Source organism: Equus quagga, chromosome 11 (genome assembly GCF_021613505.1).
Source record: "Equus quagga isolate Etosha38 chromosome 11, UCLA_HA_Equagga_1.0, whole genome shotgun sequence".
Taxonomy (NCBI): Eukaryota; Metazoa; Chordata; class Mammalia; order Perissodactyla; family Equidae; genus Equus; species Equus quagga.
In genome coordinates, this window is record NC_060277.1 from 16,648,946 (window position 1) to 16,664,925 (window position 15,980).

At 39.3% G+C, this 15,980-nt stretch overlaps 1 protein-coding gene across 5 annotated transcripts in view; it reads left to right on the top strand.

The window, feature by feature from the left end:
- Positions 1-15,980, top strand: part of FAM184A (family with sequence similarity 184 member A) — a 134,699-nt gene that overhangs the window by 75,583 nt on the left and 43,136 nt on the right. For all 5 annotated transcript variants that reach the window (XR_006890460.1, XM_046674280.1, XM_046674281.1 and 2 more), the window contains exons 7-9: positions 6,685-6,846; positions 9,921-10,042; positions 10,696-10,846. Coding sequence is in view for 4 of the 5 variants with exons in the window: in XM_046674280.1 (XP_046530236.1) it covers positions 6,685-6,846; positions 9,921-10,042; positions 10,696-10,846 (435 nt within the window). In the remaining variant the exon portion in view is untranslated. The remainder of the gene's footprint in view (positions 1-6,684; positions 6,847-9,920; positions 10,043-10,695; positions 10,847-15,980) is intronic.

The following is a 15,980-nucleotide window of genomic DNA, read 5'->3' on the forward strand; positions in this document are numbered from 1 at the left end:
AAGACAGTGGGAGTTATAATGTCTCAGTGAACCATAGAAAGTTTTGTGTCACTACACTGGAGTCTCTCAACCTCAGCACTATTGACAGTTTTGGGCCAAATAATTGTTTAAGATGTGTAGTAGTATCTCTGGCCTCTACACACTGGATGCTAGTAGCTTATACCATCCCTCCTCCTCCAGTTGTAACAAGCAGAAATGTCTCCAGACACTGCCTGGGGGCAAAATCGACCCTGGTTGAGAACTAGGGCACTTGACCCAGGATACCATTGGGGCTTCTCAAAAGATAGGGTAGAAAGGAAAGTTGCAGTTAAATTGTGAGGAACTCTAGTGCCATGATAAAGACGTTAGAGTTTATCCTGATGATAGAGTAATAGCAACAGAACAGCAACTACCATACTATCGGATGATCTTAGAGAAAGAATTCTGGTGGCAGTAGGAGGATGAATTGTGTGGGGAGGGGACAGGTGATCAGAGTTGGATAGATGAGTTAAGATACTGTTACATTAGTCCAGGCAAGAGATGATTAGCATTCTGACTAGGAAAGTAAAACAGGCAGTGAAGATTATTCAAAGATAAAATTTATAGGACTTGGTATGGTGAATAGTGGAAAGTGACTCAGGTTTCTAACTCAGGGATTTGGACAGATGCTGATGCCACCATTGGAAGATAGGAATTACAGGAGGAAAAATACACTGGAATGGCAAGGCATTGAGTTGCTTGGATGTGCTAACTTTGAGGTCATTGTAAGACATCTAGGCTGGCAATAAGTAGAGAGTTGAGGCTTGGAGCTAAAGATGAAGTGCTTCTTGAAGCCATTTCAGTGGAAGAGCTCACCGAAAGGTAGCTCGTGGGAAGACTGCCGGTAGCGAAGGAGAGCACCAATATGGAATTCATAGAGCCGGGGAAAGAGATCGAGGAAGAGGAAGCGGAAGCAGGAGGACAGGGATTAATGGATATCAGAAAACCATGAATCCAGCAGGGTGGAAGTGCCTCGATGTCAGAGTGAGTAGAAGTGAGAATTTGAGGCCTGACGAGGTTATGCACTCAAAAGTTCTCTGAGGACCTTTCTACCATTTCAGTAGCAAAGTAGGATAGAAGCCAGAGTTAGCAGGTTTAATCTGAATCATAGTGGATGACACTGCTCTTCTAAGACTATATGTAAATGGAAAAGGAGAGAAAAATGAAGTTAGATTCCTTCTTCAACCTCATACCAAAAAAGTTCCAGATGGGGCTAAGGGTTAGGAAAAAAGTGATAAGCCTTAGGACAAAGAAGGCCTTTTGAAACATGATGGCAGTGTCATGAATTAAAAACACAGAATGTGGGGCAGGCCCAATGGCGCAGCAGTTAAGTTCACACATTCCACTTCTCAGCGGCCCGGGTTCGCCAGTTCGGATCCTGGGTGCAGACATGGCACTGCTTGGCAAAAGCCATGCTGTGGTAGGCATGCCATGTATAAAGTAGAGGAAGATGGGCGTGGATGTTAGCTCAGGGCCAGTCTTCCTCAGCAAAAAGAGGAGGATTGGCAGATATTGGCTCAGGGTTAATCTTCCTCAAAAAAAGAAAAACAACAGAATGTTTGTACAGTTAAAGCTAAAACTTCTATGTATCAAAACACAATGTAAGTAAAATTATGAGAGAGGAAAAACCAGGAAGGGTGGAATAAGTGGTTGGCAAATTGTATGAGTAACAAAAATTCATGTCTTTAACACCTTAAGAGTGTTTACAAAGCAATAAGAAAAATAGAGACACCCTAACTTTTTTTTAACAGGCTGAAGAACATGAAAAAACAATTTTAACATTACTGTAACTTAAAAACTGGAAATGAAGTCAATGAGACACCATTTCCATGACCATAAAATTAACAGTGATAAAAAATTAAGTGAGACCGTGCAGTGTTGATAAGGGTAAAGGAATAAGCATTCAAAAGCTGCTGATGGGAATATAAAAAGGTGGAATTTTCCCAGAGTGGAATTTAGCAGCAATTGTAAGAGCCATAAAGAGCCAGCCCTGATAGCCTAGTGGTTAAAATTTGGCACACTCTGCTCCAGCAGCCTGCGTTCGATTCCCAGGCGCAGAACCACGCCATTTGTCTTCAGTAGCTATGCTGTGGTGGTGGCTCACATAGAAGAGCCAGAAGAATTTGCAACTATACACAACTATGTACTGGAGCTTTTTGGGGGGAGGGCAAGAAAGAAAAAGGAGGAAGATTGGCCACAGATGTTAGCTTAGGGTGAATCTTCCCCAGCAAAAACAAACAAACAAAAAAACAAAAGCCTTAAAGATGGGCATGTCCTTTGACTCATGCATTTCTGGGTATTTAACCTAAGCAAATAATTAAGGATTACTGACAGAATTTCAGTGTCATTTGTAGTAGAAGAAATTTAGATGTAACTTAAATGTCCACAGAACTCTGTCTGCCTAGAAGAATGGGACGTCTTTTTCTAATTCACACAGAAGCATTTTTTGTTCCTCTTTTCATGTTCTGGAGATGCTTCCAGAGCTGAGGGGAATTGCCTTTTTCTGCTTAGACGTGGCATATGGCCTAGCAACCACCCAGGTACAATACGAGGTCCAGAAAGTGAAGGCATTGAGGTCTTGAACACCTACAGCTTGAGATGGTAAAGAGATTTTAGTTCTTCTTAATTTGTACTAAGTATATATGAACTTTTTCTGTTCTTAACTCATTCATTTATTCAATAAATGAATGGTTTTTGGCACCAAAGCACTGTGTTAGGCAGTGTGGTTACATTGGTAGATAAGTAAGACACGGTCCCTGCCTTCATGGAGAGATGGATATGGAAACAAGTAATTACACGTCTGACATATTGCAAAATGGTGGTAAATGATTAAACAGTTACCAGAAGAATAAACTGAGGAAAGCTTATGCAAAGGCCTTAAGGCATGAGAAGTTTCCAGGAGTTGGAGGGATGCTGGTATAGATGGAGTGTGATAGCAACTATAATAATAATAAATGTTAGTTCTTACTGTGTCCTAGGCATCGTCTCTCCTTCATAGTGTTCGGTCCTTTAATTTTCACAATAACCCTATGCAGTAAATATTAGTTCCTAAGTCACAAAAAATTTATGTAACTTGCCCAGCTAACTTAGTAAGTAGGTGATGCCAGAATTCCTATCCAGGAGGTGTGACTTCAGAACTTAGTTCTCAACCACAGTGCCACTCAGCTTCCCAATGAGTGTAAAGACCAAGGAGGAGAGCTGCCAGGCTGAGGCTGGAGAGTTAGACAGGGCCTATGCCATGGAGGCCTTGTAAACCGCATGAAAGATTTTGGACGTTATCCTGAGGGAAACGGGAAGCATTTGGAAGATTCTAAGTAAAAATACGTGGGTGCTTCTTGGCAGCGGGACTTACACTCACGTCCATGTTTGTAATTTATTAAAAAATGACTCCGATGGTGCAAGGAGAATAATGGAGTAGAGAAGAGCAAGTGTGGATGGATATTCCAGAGAGGAGGTTTCTACTTAACTGTATTTCCTGAATGTGCCCGCTATCAAGAAGAATCTGAGTATTGATCTCTATTGCAAATGACAGAAATCCTAACTCAAACTGGCCTAAAGAAATTATTGAATCATATGACTGAGAAGTCCCAGGGTAATGTTCGCATCAGGCGTGACCGGATTCAGAATTGAAATAGGAGACATTGGAATTCAGTTTCTCTTTTTCTGTTGAGTTGGATTTGTTCTCTTTGTGTTGACTTCATGCTTTGGTCATACATTCACTTAGCACATGTGCAACTGGAAAAAACTTTTTTAGGAAGTCCTTTAAAAGTCCTGAGATCACTGTGAGTAGATAGGCTTAAACCATGTGCCTGCCCTGATCCAATCCCCACGCCCAACAGAATGAGATGACGTTATTGGTTTACACTTAGGTGAGTTTGGGTTGAAGCCACACTGAGACCACATGGACCAATAGGGAAGAAGGGGAGATTCCCCAAAAGACTAAAGGAGATTTGGATATTGGCAGACAACAGATGTGTTCCACACATATCCATTTTTATTATATTTTAGAAAACAAACTTTCATCATTGTGCTCATCACTTATTTGCTTATTATATTTAGTTGTGCAGAATTTTAAAGTTTTTGCCTATTTAAACATATTCATTTTGTCTCTAGATTCTTAGTTTCTTGAACAGATCCTCTCTGTTAATTCTTTATGTAGTAACTAGAATACTGTTCTAAGTTTTTTTGTATATTGTATTTGTACAGTTAACTCTTATTCCTCTGAAAATTTTCTGGATTGTGGAAGAAAGTTCTCTATGTTGATAAATTTGGTTGTCCCTTCTTTATTGCTTGGCACCTAGCATTTGTATGTTGCTTTCCAGTTAAAGAATCTTTTCCCATATATCCTTGAATTTAATTATTATAATAACTCTGTGAGGTAGGTATTTTTACTCCAATTTTATAGGGGCAGACTAGGAACCTGAAACTAGATTTTCTGCTAAGTTCAATACTCTTTCAACTCTGTTACAGCTGCTTTTCCTTACATTCATTCATTCACCCCTATAATACACATTTATGGCAAGCCAGATCAACACAAAAAATATAGAAGATGCAAGTAAACAATATAAAATAGCAAAAGGGGACATAAATACAGTGAAAGAGAAAATTTTAAAACATTGTAAATAAATACTATATACAAATATGCCAGTAAATTTTAAAAATTAGAAAAGAAGATATATTTGTATAAAAATTTAAATTTCTAAAATGACTCCTAGTACTTGAACAACCTGACCAAACTAATTATAACCATGAAAGAAATTAAGCAGTCCAACAGAGGCCAGCCCTGTGGCCGAGTGGTTGAGTTCGTGTGCTCCGCTTCAGCAGCCCAGGGTTTTGCTGGTTGGGTTCCTGCTCATGGACCTAGCACCACTCATCAGGCCGTGCTGAGGTGGCATCCTGCATAGCAGAGCCAGAAGGACCTACAACTAGAATATACAACTATTTACTGGGGGGGTTTGGGGAGAAGAAGAAGAAAAGAAAAAGATTGGCAACAGAAGTTATCTCAGGTGCCAGTCTTTATTAAAAAAAATGGTTAAGATGGCAAATATTAAAAAAACCAGTCCAACATGTATCTAGTAATGCTCTAGGCCCAGAGGATTTTAATGGATCAATTTTACTAAACTTTGAAGAAACAGATAAATCCTTTGCTATGAAAGTATTTCTGTGTACAGAAAAAATGGGGGCTCCTCACTCATTTTATGTGGTTAGTTTAGCATCACTTTAAAGATGCTAACAAGATAAGTCCTACCATCACCGGAATTGATCAGCATACACCTGCACGGAGAGGGGACAGGAAGGCCATGGGGGGGTGGGGTGCGGCATTGTGAGTCAGACAGGGTTGGAGAATTTGCGTAGTTTTCTTTGTGATGTCTGTGTTTACAATGAGAAATATTCAGATAGTATTTTTGAATTACAAGTTTTCATTTTGTGGAGTTTGGTAGGCTTTGCCATTTCATAAAAACAAGATTTGTACTTCATAGCATTTTCCTAGACATTTTAAAGTATTTTGTTTATGGATTTTAGTTCTCATAATTTGAGGGTATGAATCTGCTTAATCAACAAATTGTCTCTTTCCTCCTAATTTCAAGAGTGTATAAATTCAACTCAACAATTTCATGAGACAAGTTTTTTTTTGTTTTTTTTTTTAATTTTTTCCTTTTTCTCCCCAAAGCCCCCCAGTACATAGTTGTATATTCTTCATTGTGGGTCCTTCTAGTTGTGGCATGTGGGATGCCGCCTCAGCGTGGTTTGATGAGCAGTGCCATGTCCGCGCCCAGGATTCGAACCAATGAAACACTGGGCCGCCTGCAGCGGAGTGCGCGAACCTAACCACTCGGCCACGGGGCCAGCCCCTTCATGAGACAAGTTTTGTATAAAAACACAGAAATCACAACTTATTCTAATTTATGATACATTTACCAGCTTATCAATATTGACTGAAACTAATCACCTTTATAAATAACAGGAGGACTGGGCTCAAATGAAATATAAGTAGTTCAATTTTATTTTATTTATTTATTTATTTATTTATTTTTTATTTTGAGGAAGATTAGCCCTGAGCTAACTGCTGCCAATCCTCCTCTTTTTGCTAAGGAGGACTGGCCCTGAGCTAACATCCATGCCCATCTTCCTCTACTTTATATGTGTGACGCCTACCACAGCATGGCATGCCATGCGGTGCCGTGTCTGCACCTGGGATCCAAACCGGCGAGCCCCAGCAGCCGAAGCGGAACATGTGCACTTAACCGCTGCGCCATGAGGCTGGCCCCTAAGTGGTTCAATTTTAAAGAGCACTTTTAAAAATATTTTTACTTAGAAAAATATTTTTTTCTCAATCTTTGTTGCAATCTATATCTTGCATCAGTTCCTTTTTATAGGTATTTGATTATATGATAGAACCAGGAATTCTCTTTGTTAAACTGGGAGCTTGAAGTATATCCATTTATTTATGTGGTTGTCATGAAAAAGAGAAATCATAAATATAGAGATTTTTTTCAAAAATCAGCAGATGAAGGCTATCGTAATTATTTGAGTGCTTCTTCCAGATTCATCAAAAAAGATCCGTTTAGTAAAATTACAACTAAAGAAAAGACTTTAAGAAGAAAAACATGACTGTGTGCTGGTCAGTTACAATGAGGTGTGTTAAAGTACTCTGCTTGTTTGCAGATCGGCCGCCTCCAGGATCTGGTAAGGAAGAGAGAACAGGGTCTTGGCTCTGCAGAAGGACTCATTGCTAGTCTTCAGGACTCGCAGGAAAGACTTCAGAATGAGCTTGACTTGACTAAAGGCCGGCTGAAGGACACCAAGGATGCTCTATTGAATGCTGAGGTAATTTCATAATCCTGCTATAATCAAGGTAAAAATATAAGTTAGTCATTTTGCTTAAAGGTTATTATAAACACCACATTGTATATAATTAGTGTATTAGTTTCCTAGGGCTTCCGTAACAAAATACGACAAACTAGCTGGCATAAAACACCGGGAATTTATTTCCTCACAGTTTTGAAGGCTGAAAGTCTAAAATCAAGGTGTTGTCAGGGCCATTCTGCCTCTTAAACCTTTGAGGAGCCTTCCTTGCCTTTTCCAGCCCATGGTAGCCCCAGGCATTCCTTGGCTTGTGGCAGCATGACTTCACTGTCTTCCCCTGTCTTTACATGGCCTCCTCCCTGTGTCCTCACATCTTATAAGGACACCAGTCATGTTGGATTAAGGGCTCACCCTACTCCAACGTGACCTCACCTTAAATAATCACAGCTGCTCTGAGCCTATTTCCAGGCAAGGTCTCGTTCTGAGGCACTAGGGGGTCAGGACTTCCACATATATTTTGGGGGACACAGTTCAACCCATAAAAACTAGCATACACAATTCTTTTACTGGGAAGAGCTGGACCTCTCATGTATGGCAACTAAGCGGTTCTCTGAGACCACAAATTTCAGAAAGGCTCTGTGTTTCTCTTTCCACTCCCATGGAGCAGAGCAAATATTTACACTACCTTAGCAGAGAAAAGAATCCATAAAACCAGGGGTTCTTTCAGAGAGGTGATTTAGAAAGTGGACTGTGAAGTCAGATGGGTTGGTGTGAATTCTGGATCCACGACCTAGTGTGTAACTTTTTATTCTAAGCCTCCACTTCCTCATGTGAACAATGCAGGAGGGGTGGGAGATAATGACACACTTCACACCACAATTGTAACAATTCAGTGAGATAAAACATTTCAGCATGGTGCTAGCAAAATAAACACTTAGTATATGTTGCCTTTTATTTAATATTATTTTAGTCTGTATTTTTTGAGCTTAGAATTGGTAACATTTCAAAAGCATGTAATTAAGGACACTTTACTGGAGGTGTACCTGGTGTGTATGGTCCATATTTAATTCCACTTTTATTTTATATAAGACACAATTATATTCTCTATATGTATACTTTTAATACTAATTATATTCTGTTGTTAAATTCTGTGACAAAATAAACAGATTATTTCCTTTTCTTTGAGTCTTCTTTTCCTTCTCTGTACCTGTCTCTAGTTGCTATGTGATATGACAATGTTAAGATGTAACAAGGGATAGGTTGGAATTCAGTGCTGGTATAATACACAACATGATATATATAATCTATGTGATGCCAAACATATCGACTATAACCTCAGTGTTAGCACTGTGGCATGAAGCTGAAGTGTATGGCCAAACTGCATTAAGAGGTGTTTTTTCCATTGTCCAAAATAACAGGAAAATGATATTGTCAAGGTGGAAAAATATATTTAAAAATAAACAGTGGAAATGTTTCTAACGAATGTGGGTAGAATATAAGTGGTTTTGAGATGGTGCCTAGAGGCTGTGTGTCCCTTTCCTTGGTGCATGCCCACCTCCTGCCATCAGGTGTCTTATCCGGGTTGCTTCCCCCTACCCCACCCCCAGCCTGGCACTGAGAATTAGGCTTGTGGATTCAGTTTCATTTCTTTAAGGTCCTTGCTCGTATTTACATTGTTCTGTCAAATAGCAGAACATAATAAATATTTCAAGGGCCGGCCCAGTGGCACAGCAGTTAAGTGCACACGTTCCGTTTCGACGGCCCAGGGTTTGCTGGTTCAGATCCCAGGTGCAGACGTGGCACCGCTTGGCAAGCCATGCTGTGGTAGGCGTCCCACGTATAAAGTAGAGGAACATGGGCATGGATGTTAGCTCAGGGCCAGTCTTCCTCAGCAAAAAGAAGAGGATTGGCAGCAGTTAGCTCAGGATTGATCTTCCTAAAAAAAAAAAAATTTCAAGCAAAACCTTATCAACTATTCATTTTCTGTTCTCCTGGACAGTTTTGATTGAGAAAGTATCGGTGCTACGTCACGGTTTACCACAACTTTGTGTAAGCTCCTTAAGAGCAAGTGTTTTCTTTACCTCTTTTCCTGCCCCAATAATGTCTAGTAAAGTGCTTGACATTCAGTAAAAGAAATGCTTTTTAAGTAATTCTACTGCATTTAACGTTGCCTTGGGTGGAACATAGTTCCTAGAGCTGAATACTTAGAGAAAAGGACAGTTGGCTAAGATGGTTGAATTCAGTTTTCAGTGCTTACTGTCTAATAGCCGGGTCAACGATGTAGAATGGCAATTTCAGCATTGACTTCTTCCTTCCCACTAACCTGGATAACACCCCTCAGCAACTGCTACGACACATGCTGCTAGCAAGTGGGTGATCCAGAAAGGGTCACCGTGGTAACACAAAGATGGACCATGAGCTGTTCCTCTTCTCTTGTAGCCGCAGAGCATCTACGCTGCCGGCGGGGACCAATGGTTGTCATTGCTATCCAAACAGGTCACCACCAGCCCCAGGCTCCAGAGAGCCACTTGATTTATGCCAATTTACAGGGATTTCATATATATCATATCATAGTACTATAACGATAAACATAAGGAGCACTAGTTTGAAGTTACATAATAAAAATAGACTAATTTTCTCATAATTATTTCAGTCATGTCAGTGGGGTACAGTTATATTCTTAAGCGCTGAATAAATAGCATACTTTTAAACATGAAGATGAATGAGATTGAATATCATATCTGTCTATGTAATGTGTGTACCTGTCAAGATAATTGATGATAATCAATCTATTGTTAGATACCCATGACATGGAAGGTTTAGTTAAGATGACTAATTATACTGACTTCAAACTATATTTTATTAAGGCTTATAATTTTACAAATTATTTTAAATAGTTTAGACAAAGACATTTAAAATATAAAACATGTTCCAGGCATTTTATTGTCAGAAAATTTCGAGCAATGGTCGTTCACAGCACTATTAATTATGGTGCTGTAAGAATTTCAAAGTCATGGTGCAAGAACTCTTATTTGAAACAACGAGAGTGACTGCTTTTGGTGATTAGTCTTCATTGAAAAGTTTCTGTTCTTCAGGGTGAGCTAGAACAAGAAAGGCAACAGTATGAAGAAACACTTACTGCCATGAAGGAAGAGGAGAAGCTCAGAGTGGACAAGATGGCCCACGACTTAGAAATAAAATGGACTGAAAATCTTAGGTACATTTTTTACTCTGTAATGTCATCTTACCAATACAGATGTGCAGAATATGTTTTTCTGTTATATGGCTTATATTGTCTTATTATTAAAGCAGAGTAGCAGCATTTTTAATGAATTTTTCCTGTGATTAGATACAGAGAAACTGAAATTCTTTTATTCTGCTTGAATATAGATTTACTTTTTTCTGATTTCATTTTCTTAAATATAAAATAGGCGAAGCACTAACCTGAAGTTAGAAGACTTAGTTGTTCTGGTACCTATTCTGCCATTGATAAGTTGATAAATCAATGATCTTGGGTTAGTTACCAATTTACCTTATAATCCTTAACTATAAAATAATCTACTCTTACTCTGAGTCACAGAGTTTTGAGGAGGATTAATTAAATGCTTAGGAAACCTGCCTAATGACAGGGATTTGTTCTGAAAAATGCATTGTTGGGCAATTTCGTCATTGTGCAAACATCATAGAGTGTCCTTACACAAACCTACTGGTCTAGCCTACTACACACCTAGGCCATATGGTACTTATGGGACCACCATCATTTATGTGGCCCGTCGTTGACCAAAACATGGTTATGCAGTGCATGATGGTACTGCAATTACTGAGAGGAGTAATTCTCTTTACAAAGTAAATGCATTTGTTTTATTTTAGACAGGAGTGTTCTAAACTTCGTGAGGAGTTAAGGCTTCAACATGAAGAGGATAAGAAGTCAGCAATGTCTCAACTTTTGCAGTTAAAAGAGCGAGAGAAAAATGCAGCCAGGGATTCATGGCAGAAGAAAGTGGAAGATCTCTTAAACCAGGTAATTACTAGTCTGTACTTGATTAAGGTTTGTTTTCCTTGACATTCTCTAGCTAGGGAAATCTCATAAAACATTGTATGTTAATTCACTGTATTTAGTTATTTTTCATAGGGCAAACTTAAAATTTTTTAAGTGTGTAAAAGCAAGGAGACATATTTATAAACTTAGGAAACTGTGCTAAATAATTGTTAAATATGCAGTCCTAGATACTGAGAAGAATTTACAGTTTTTTGGTTTAATATTTGAACTGAACACATTAGAGAGTTTAAGTGGAAATGGTACCTATCTTTTGGAAGTATGAAATCTTTTTTCACACCATTAGATACCATTTGGGCAACGGAAGGTAAAAGTTATCATATGTACTGTGATTGCCCAAAACCACCTACCAGAAGTGAGCAGTTTAACTTCTTTTTCACCAATAGGATGTTGCGTGCTATGCTTCAAAATGGCGTAAGTGAAAGGTGGTGGTCTTCCTCATCTGTCTTCTTTGTCATGCTTCCTTATTTCCAGAGCATTTATAACTATAATTAAAAGAATTTTCACCCATTTACACAACTTCTAAATTTATGAATTCTTAGCATTCTCCTGCAGAGCCACTAATTAAATGGGACTTACTGTATGAGTCACCAGTTGACAAGCAAGTGCAGAGCTTGGATAAGAAGCAGCTTGGTAATTTAGTGCTAGAAATCCACTATTATCTTTCTATTTGTGATCATAATGAATTTCAAAATAAACAGGATAGGCTCCTTGTAAGACAATTTGTTACATAGATACATCGATGTAGTGTCGTTTAAGAGTACTCGGGGCCTGCCAATTTGTGTCTGGTGTTTCATAATCATTTATAATGTTACTCTGAAAGGGGAATATACATACATGTATATATATGAGTTTTTGTGAATAAATTTGAAACCTTTGAAACTCTGACAAAAATAAGAACAAGGAAACAGTGCCAGCCATGTTAGCATTGCTTATGAGTTGCCTTCTGTACCTACTTAGGAACCTAGAAGGACAGACTTTACTGGCTAGAGTGGTGCTACTCCACTATGAAGTTCTGTGCTTAGGAAGGTTTAATCAGTTCATTTATATGATAAAAATGAAAATCATCCCTAAAAGTCTGCCGTGTTTTTCAATGAGAAAGTATTGAACATAGACGATTTTTAGCTGGATTCGGCACTGGAAAGGGAGCCCCCACCTCTTCTCCCACCTGTTTTCTATTAAATTATTTTATTCATTATTCATTTAATCTCTCTTGTCAGATTTCATCCATGCTTCTCTGATATTCTTTCTTTCTCTTTGGATGTCTATTCTGCACTGTTCATTCCTCAGAGGACATAATACTTTACGTCTTGTGTTTCTCTGTATTATGAAATAATGTATTACCTATTGGCTCCAATTTTTGCCAGCTTTTTAGTCAGTTTTCAAAGCAGTTTAACTATAAATATTAAGATTACCAGGAATTAATTGCCTCCAAAGGTAAAACTATTCTATGATGCTCCGTGCCATCAGGCCATTTCCAAAATCACAGTATCTTCCTTTCTCCCCGCATCTAAGGTGTACAGGCATACACATTACCGTAGATAATGTCAAATAACGGCTGCACTCCTAGATGATCTGTGCCTGAGGAAAGTTACGAAAACTAAACAAAGGATTCCACCTTAAAGTGAAAGTGGGTCTTATGTTAGCAAGGTTTCACTCTTTCCAGGCATGTGAGATGACAAAAAGTTACAGCAGGACCAACAGACTTTCTAATGGAACTTTGTTAGGGACACAGCGCACCTCCTCCTTGGCCCTTCGGATGGACTCCTGGAGCCTGTGCTCTGACGCCCACTCCGCCACCTCCACTTGCCTGACTCCTGCTAAGCCCTGTTCCTCGTGGCCTTCCCCCGACAGCCCTGACCCTACAGCATTTCACTGTCCTCGCTGCTACTGGCCTCACTCATCCCCTGACCCCCAGCACTGCCCACACTGCTCCACACTGGGAAAACAGACCTGGCTTGGAGTTTGTGATATTAAAGGAGTAAGAGTGGGGAATAGAATTGAAACAACCAGGGCTTAGGCAGAAGCATATATTATGAAAAGTATCAGAGGACCTGTGTTTTCACATATTTTAACTATTTCTGAGTGAACTGACACAAGTCTCCTTTTGTGCCGTAGCTTACCTGTATTTCATCCTACTTAGAGCAAAAACTGAATAGAATTTGCCTTTCATGTGAATTTAAACTCTTGAGAGTTCAATTTGATTTAAACTAACCCTCATGGCTACCTATCAAAAAATGGGCATAGAAAAGCTTAAGAATTTCACTTTTCTTGAATCAGATGTTGTTTACTTTCGAAATTTTCCAAAAGCTACTATTTTCATTCTCAGCTCCAATCAGAGTCTGATTTCTTTTGGTTTTTAGTTTCACTATTTTAGTTTTCTTTTAATATCTCATTGTGCTCTTTTTTCTTTCCAGTGATTACACTTTAGTCCAAGACTTCTGAGCTAATGGAATTCCTTTACAGCAAAAGAGCTACTGTCTTATTCTTCAACTCTGTCTAAAGAAAAGTGGTCATATAGAATCCTCTGTGATCATATTTTTTATCTGTGATCCTAAAATGCCACCATATATTCCTTTACTTCACCTTTTTCAAGGCAGATTTTATTTTGGGTCCAATATGACTTCATATTCCAATGCCCTCGTTCAGAGCAGCAGACTGAGAAATTTAGGAGACACACAGATCAGACATAGAACTGTGGAATTTACCTAGTTTGGGTCTGACTCTCCATTTTGAACTCTGAAGCCCTGAGGTCATTTAACTGGTTATAGCCATTTGTGTATAGACACAATTTTTACCCTCCACAGATTTATAATCTAATAGGAGGAAGATTTGTATACAGATACCTACAATAAAAGTCACTGCAGTAAGCGACTTTATAAACGGTCTGGACCGTTTGCACCGTGGAGCAATGGTGGCTGGGAGTGACTCCTGCCAGCGCACGGTCGCTGCTTGTTGTGTGCATGTCTTCCCAGCTGCATGTTCGGGACATCATGTTGGTGGCTTGCAGTCATCCATGGTGGGAGTGTTGACACCACAGATATCAGCAAATGCTACACACCAGGCCTTTCTTTTTTGGAGAGCTGGTACACATTCACCAGCATATCACTGGTAGGAGTATGGGGTGGAGAAAGAGCGATATAGCCAATGTGATTGGGAACAATTTCATTGAGGAGGTCAGCTCTAGCATGACTCTTGGACAGGGTGAAGGATGAACACTAATATTTTTATTCACTCAACAAACATTTCGTTGAATACTCTTACCTCCAAGGCACTGTGAGGAATTCAGAAAAACAAGAGGTGGAGGCAGTTGGGGAGAGAGGTCATTATGCAAAACTTTGACTTACAGGCTTAGGAGTTCAAAGTTTACTGATTAAACTGAGATTCTGTCAAAGGTTTATGGACGGGAATAACATGCTGACAATTTTATTTTAGGAAGCTTAGTATGGCTGTAATATTGAAGTGACAATGAAATAGAGACATCTCAATATAGATATCTAAATTAAAGGGTAGAAACAGAACTCTTGAATACACATCACACCACACACCCCTCCATCACCCCTCAACCTAAGCCAGACTGCTCATCCTAGACACTGCTGTCTGCTCACTGCTCAGCCATCTCTGACTCCTGTCTCTCTGCACAGCCAGTGCATCAGCATCTCCTACTGCCCTCCCTTCAGAGCACATCCAGGATCTGCTCATTTCTCACCACTTCCTCTGTTACCCCCCTAGTCCAAGCCACTTGCAGTTCTCTCCTGCACTGCAGCTGGAACCTCCATGTGCTCTCCCTGCTTCTGTTCTTGCCCACCTGCAATTTATTATCCAACCAGCCAAAGTGATGCTCTTCAGTGTGAAGTCGAATCATGTTACTCTCCTGCTTCAAACCCTCCTGTGGCTTCCTATAACCTTTAGAGTACAATCCACACTCTTACTATGGCCTGCAGTAGCCTCATGATTTGCCCTCGGGCTGCATTGCCGACATAATCTTCTGCCACTCTCTGCCTTTCTTTTTCACAGTCATACTGGACTATTGGAGTTCTTGGAACACACATCCCAAGCTTAATCCATCTCAGGGCCTTTGCATCTGCCAGTCCCTCCCCATGGAACCCACTTTCCTCAGATCTGCATGGCTTGTTTCTTCACTTTGTTCAATTCTCTGCTCAAATCTTAACTTTTCAAGAAGATCTTCCTGGACCACTTTCTCTAAAATAGCACCTTCCATCACTCTCTGTCCCCTTATTCTGCTTTGTGTTTCTTTAAAACCTTGTTACCACATGGTATCGCATTGATTCTTTTCCCTATTAGAATGTGGTTCCTTGAGAGCTGGATATTTATCTGTGGTGTTGACTGTTGTATCTCTAGCAGCTTAAACGATGCCTTGCATATAGTAAGCACTCAATAGTTGTTGAATAGAGTGAACAAAAACTGAGCACAACAGCCAAAGAGGAAGTTGTCAAATATATGAAGTACAAATAAGTCCACCCACTTAGGACCTAAATTAAGTTTGTTTCACTGAGAATACAAGAGAAACCATAAAGGAACAAATCGTGTAATTTGATGGACTGCTTTGGTAAAGGAGAAGGAAATGTTAAAGTTGCCTCAGGATTTAAAGCCAGGATAATGAAAAGAAGATCATCATCTGAGACAGGGAAGTAACAATGAGCTACTTAATTGAGGGGGGTGGGATGGTAAGTTTGGTTTTAATGCGTTGATTTTGCAATCACAAGATATTTTAGAAATTTTCACACTCAGTAGGAAAGAGCAATGTCATGAGTAAGAAATAGAACATTAAAAGAAATCCTGTTGATCAAGAGCAGCTGAAAAGCCAGTTTCTTAAGGCTGTAGTGGATGCTTTCTGATTTCTAGACCAGTCTGTCTCCTGTGGTAGCTGCTAGCTACGTATGACTATTGAGCACTTGAAATGAGGTTCATCCAAATTGAGATGTCAGAGTCAGCTATACACAGGTTTCAAAAACTTAGTACAAAAAAGAATATGGAATGTCTCACTAGTATTTTTTATATAATTATATGTTGAGATGATAATGTTTTGGATATATTGTATTAAATATATGACTAAAAATAATTTTGCTTTTTCATT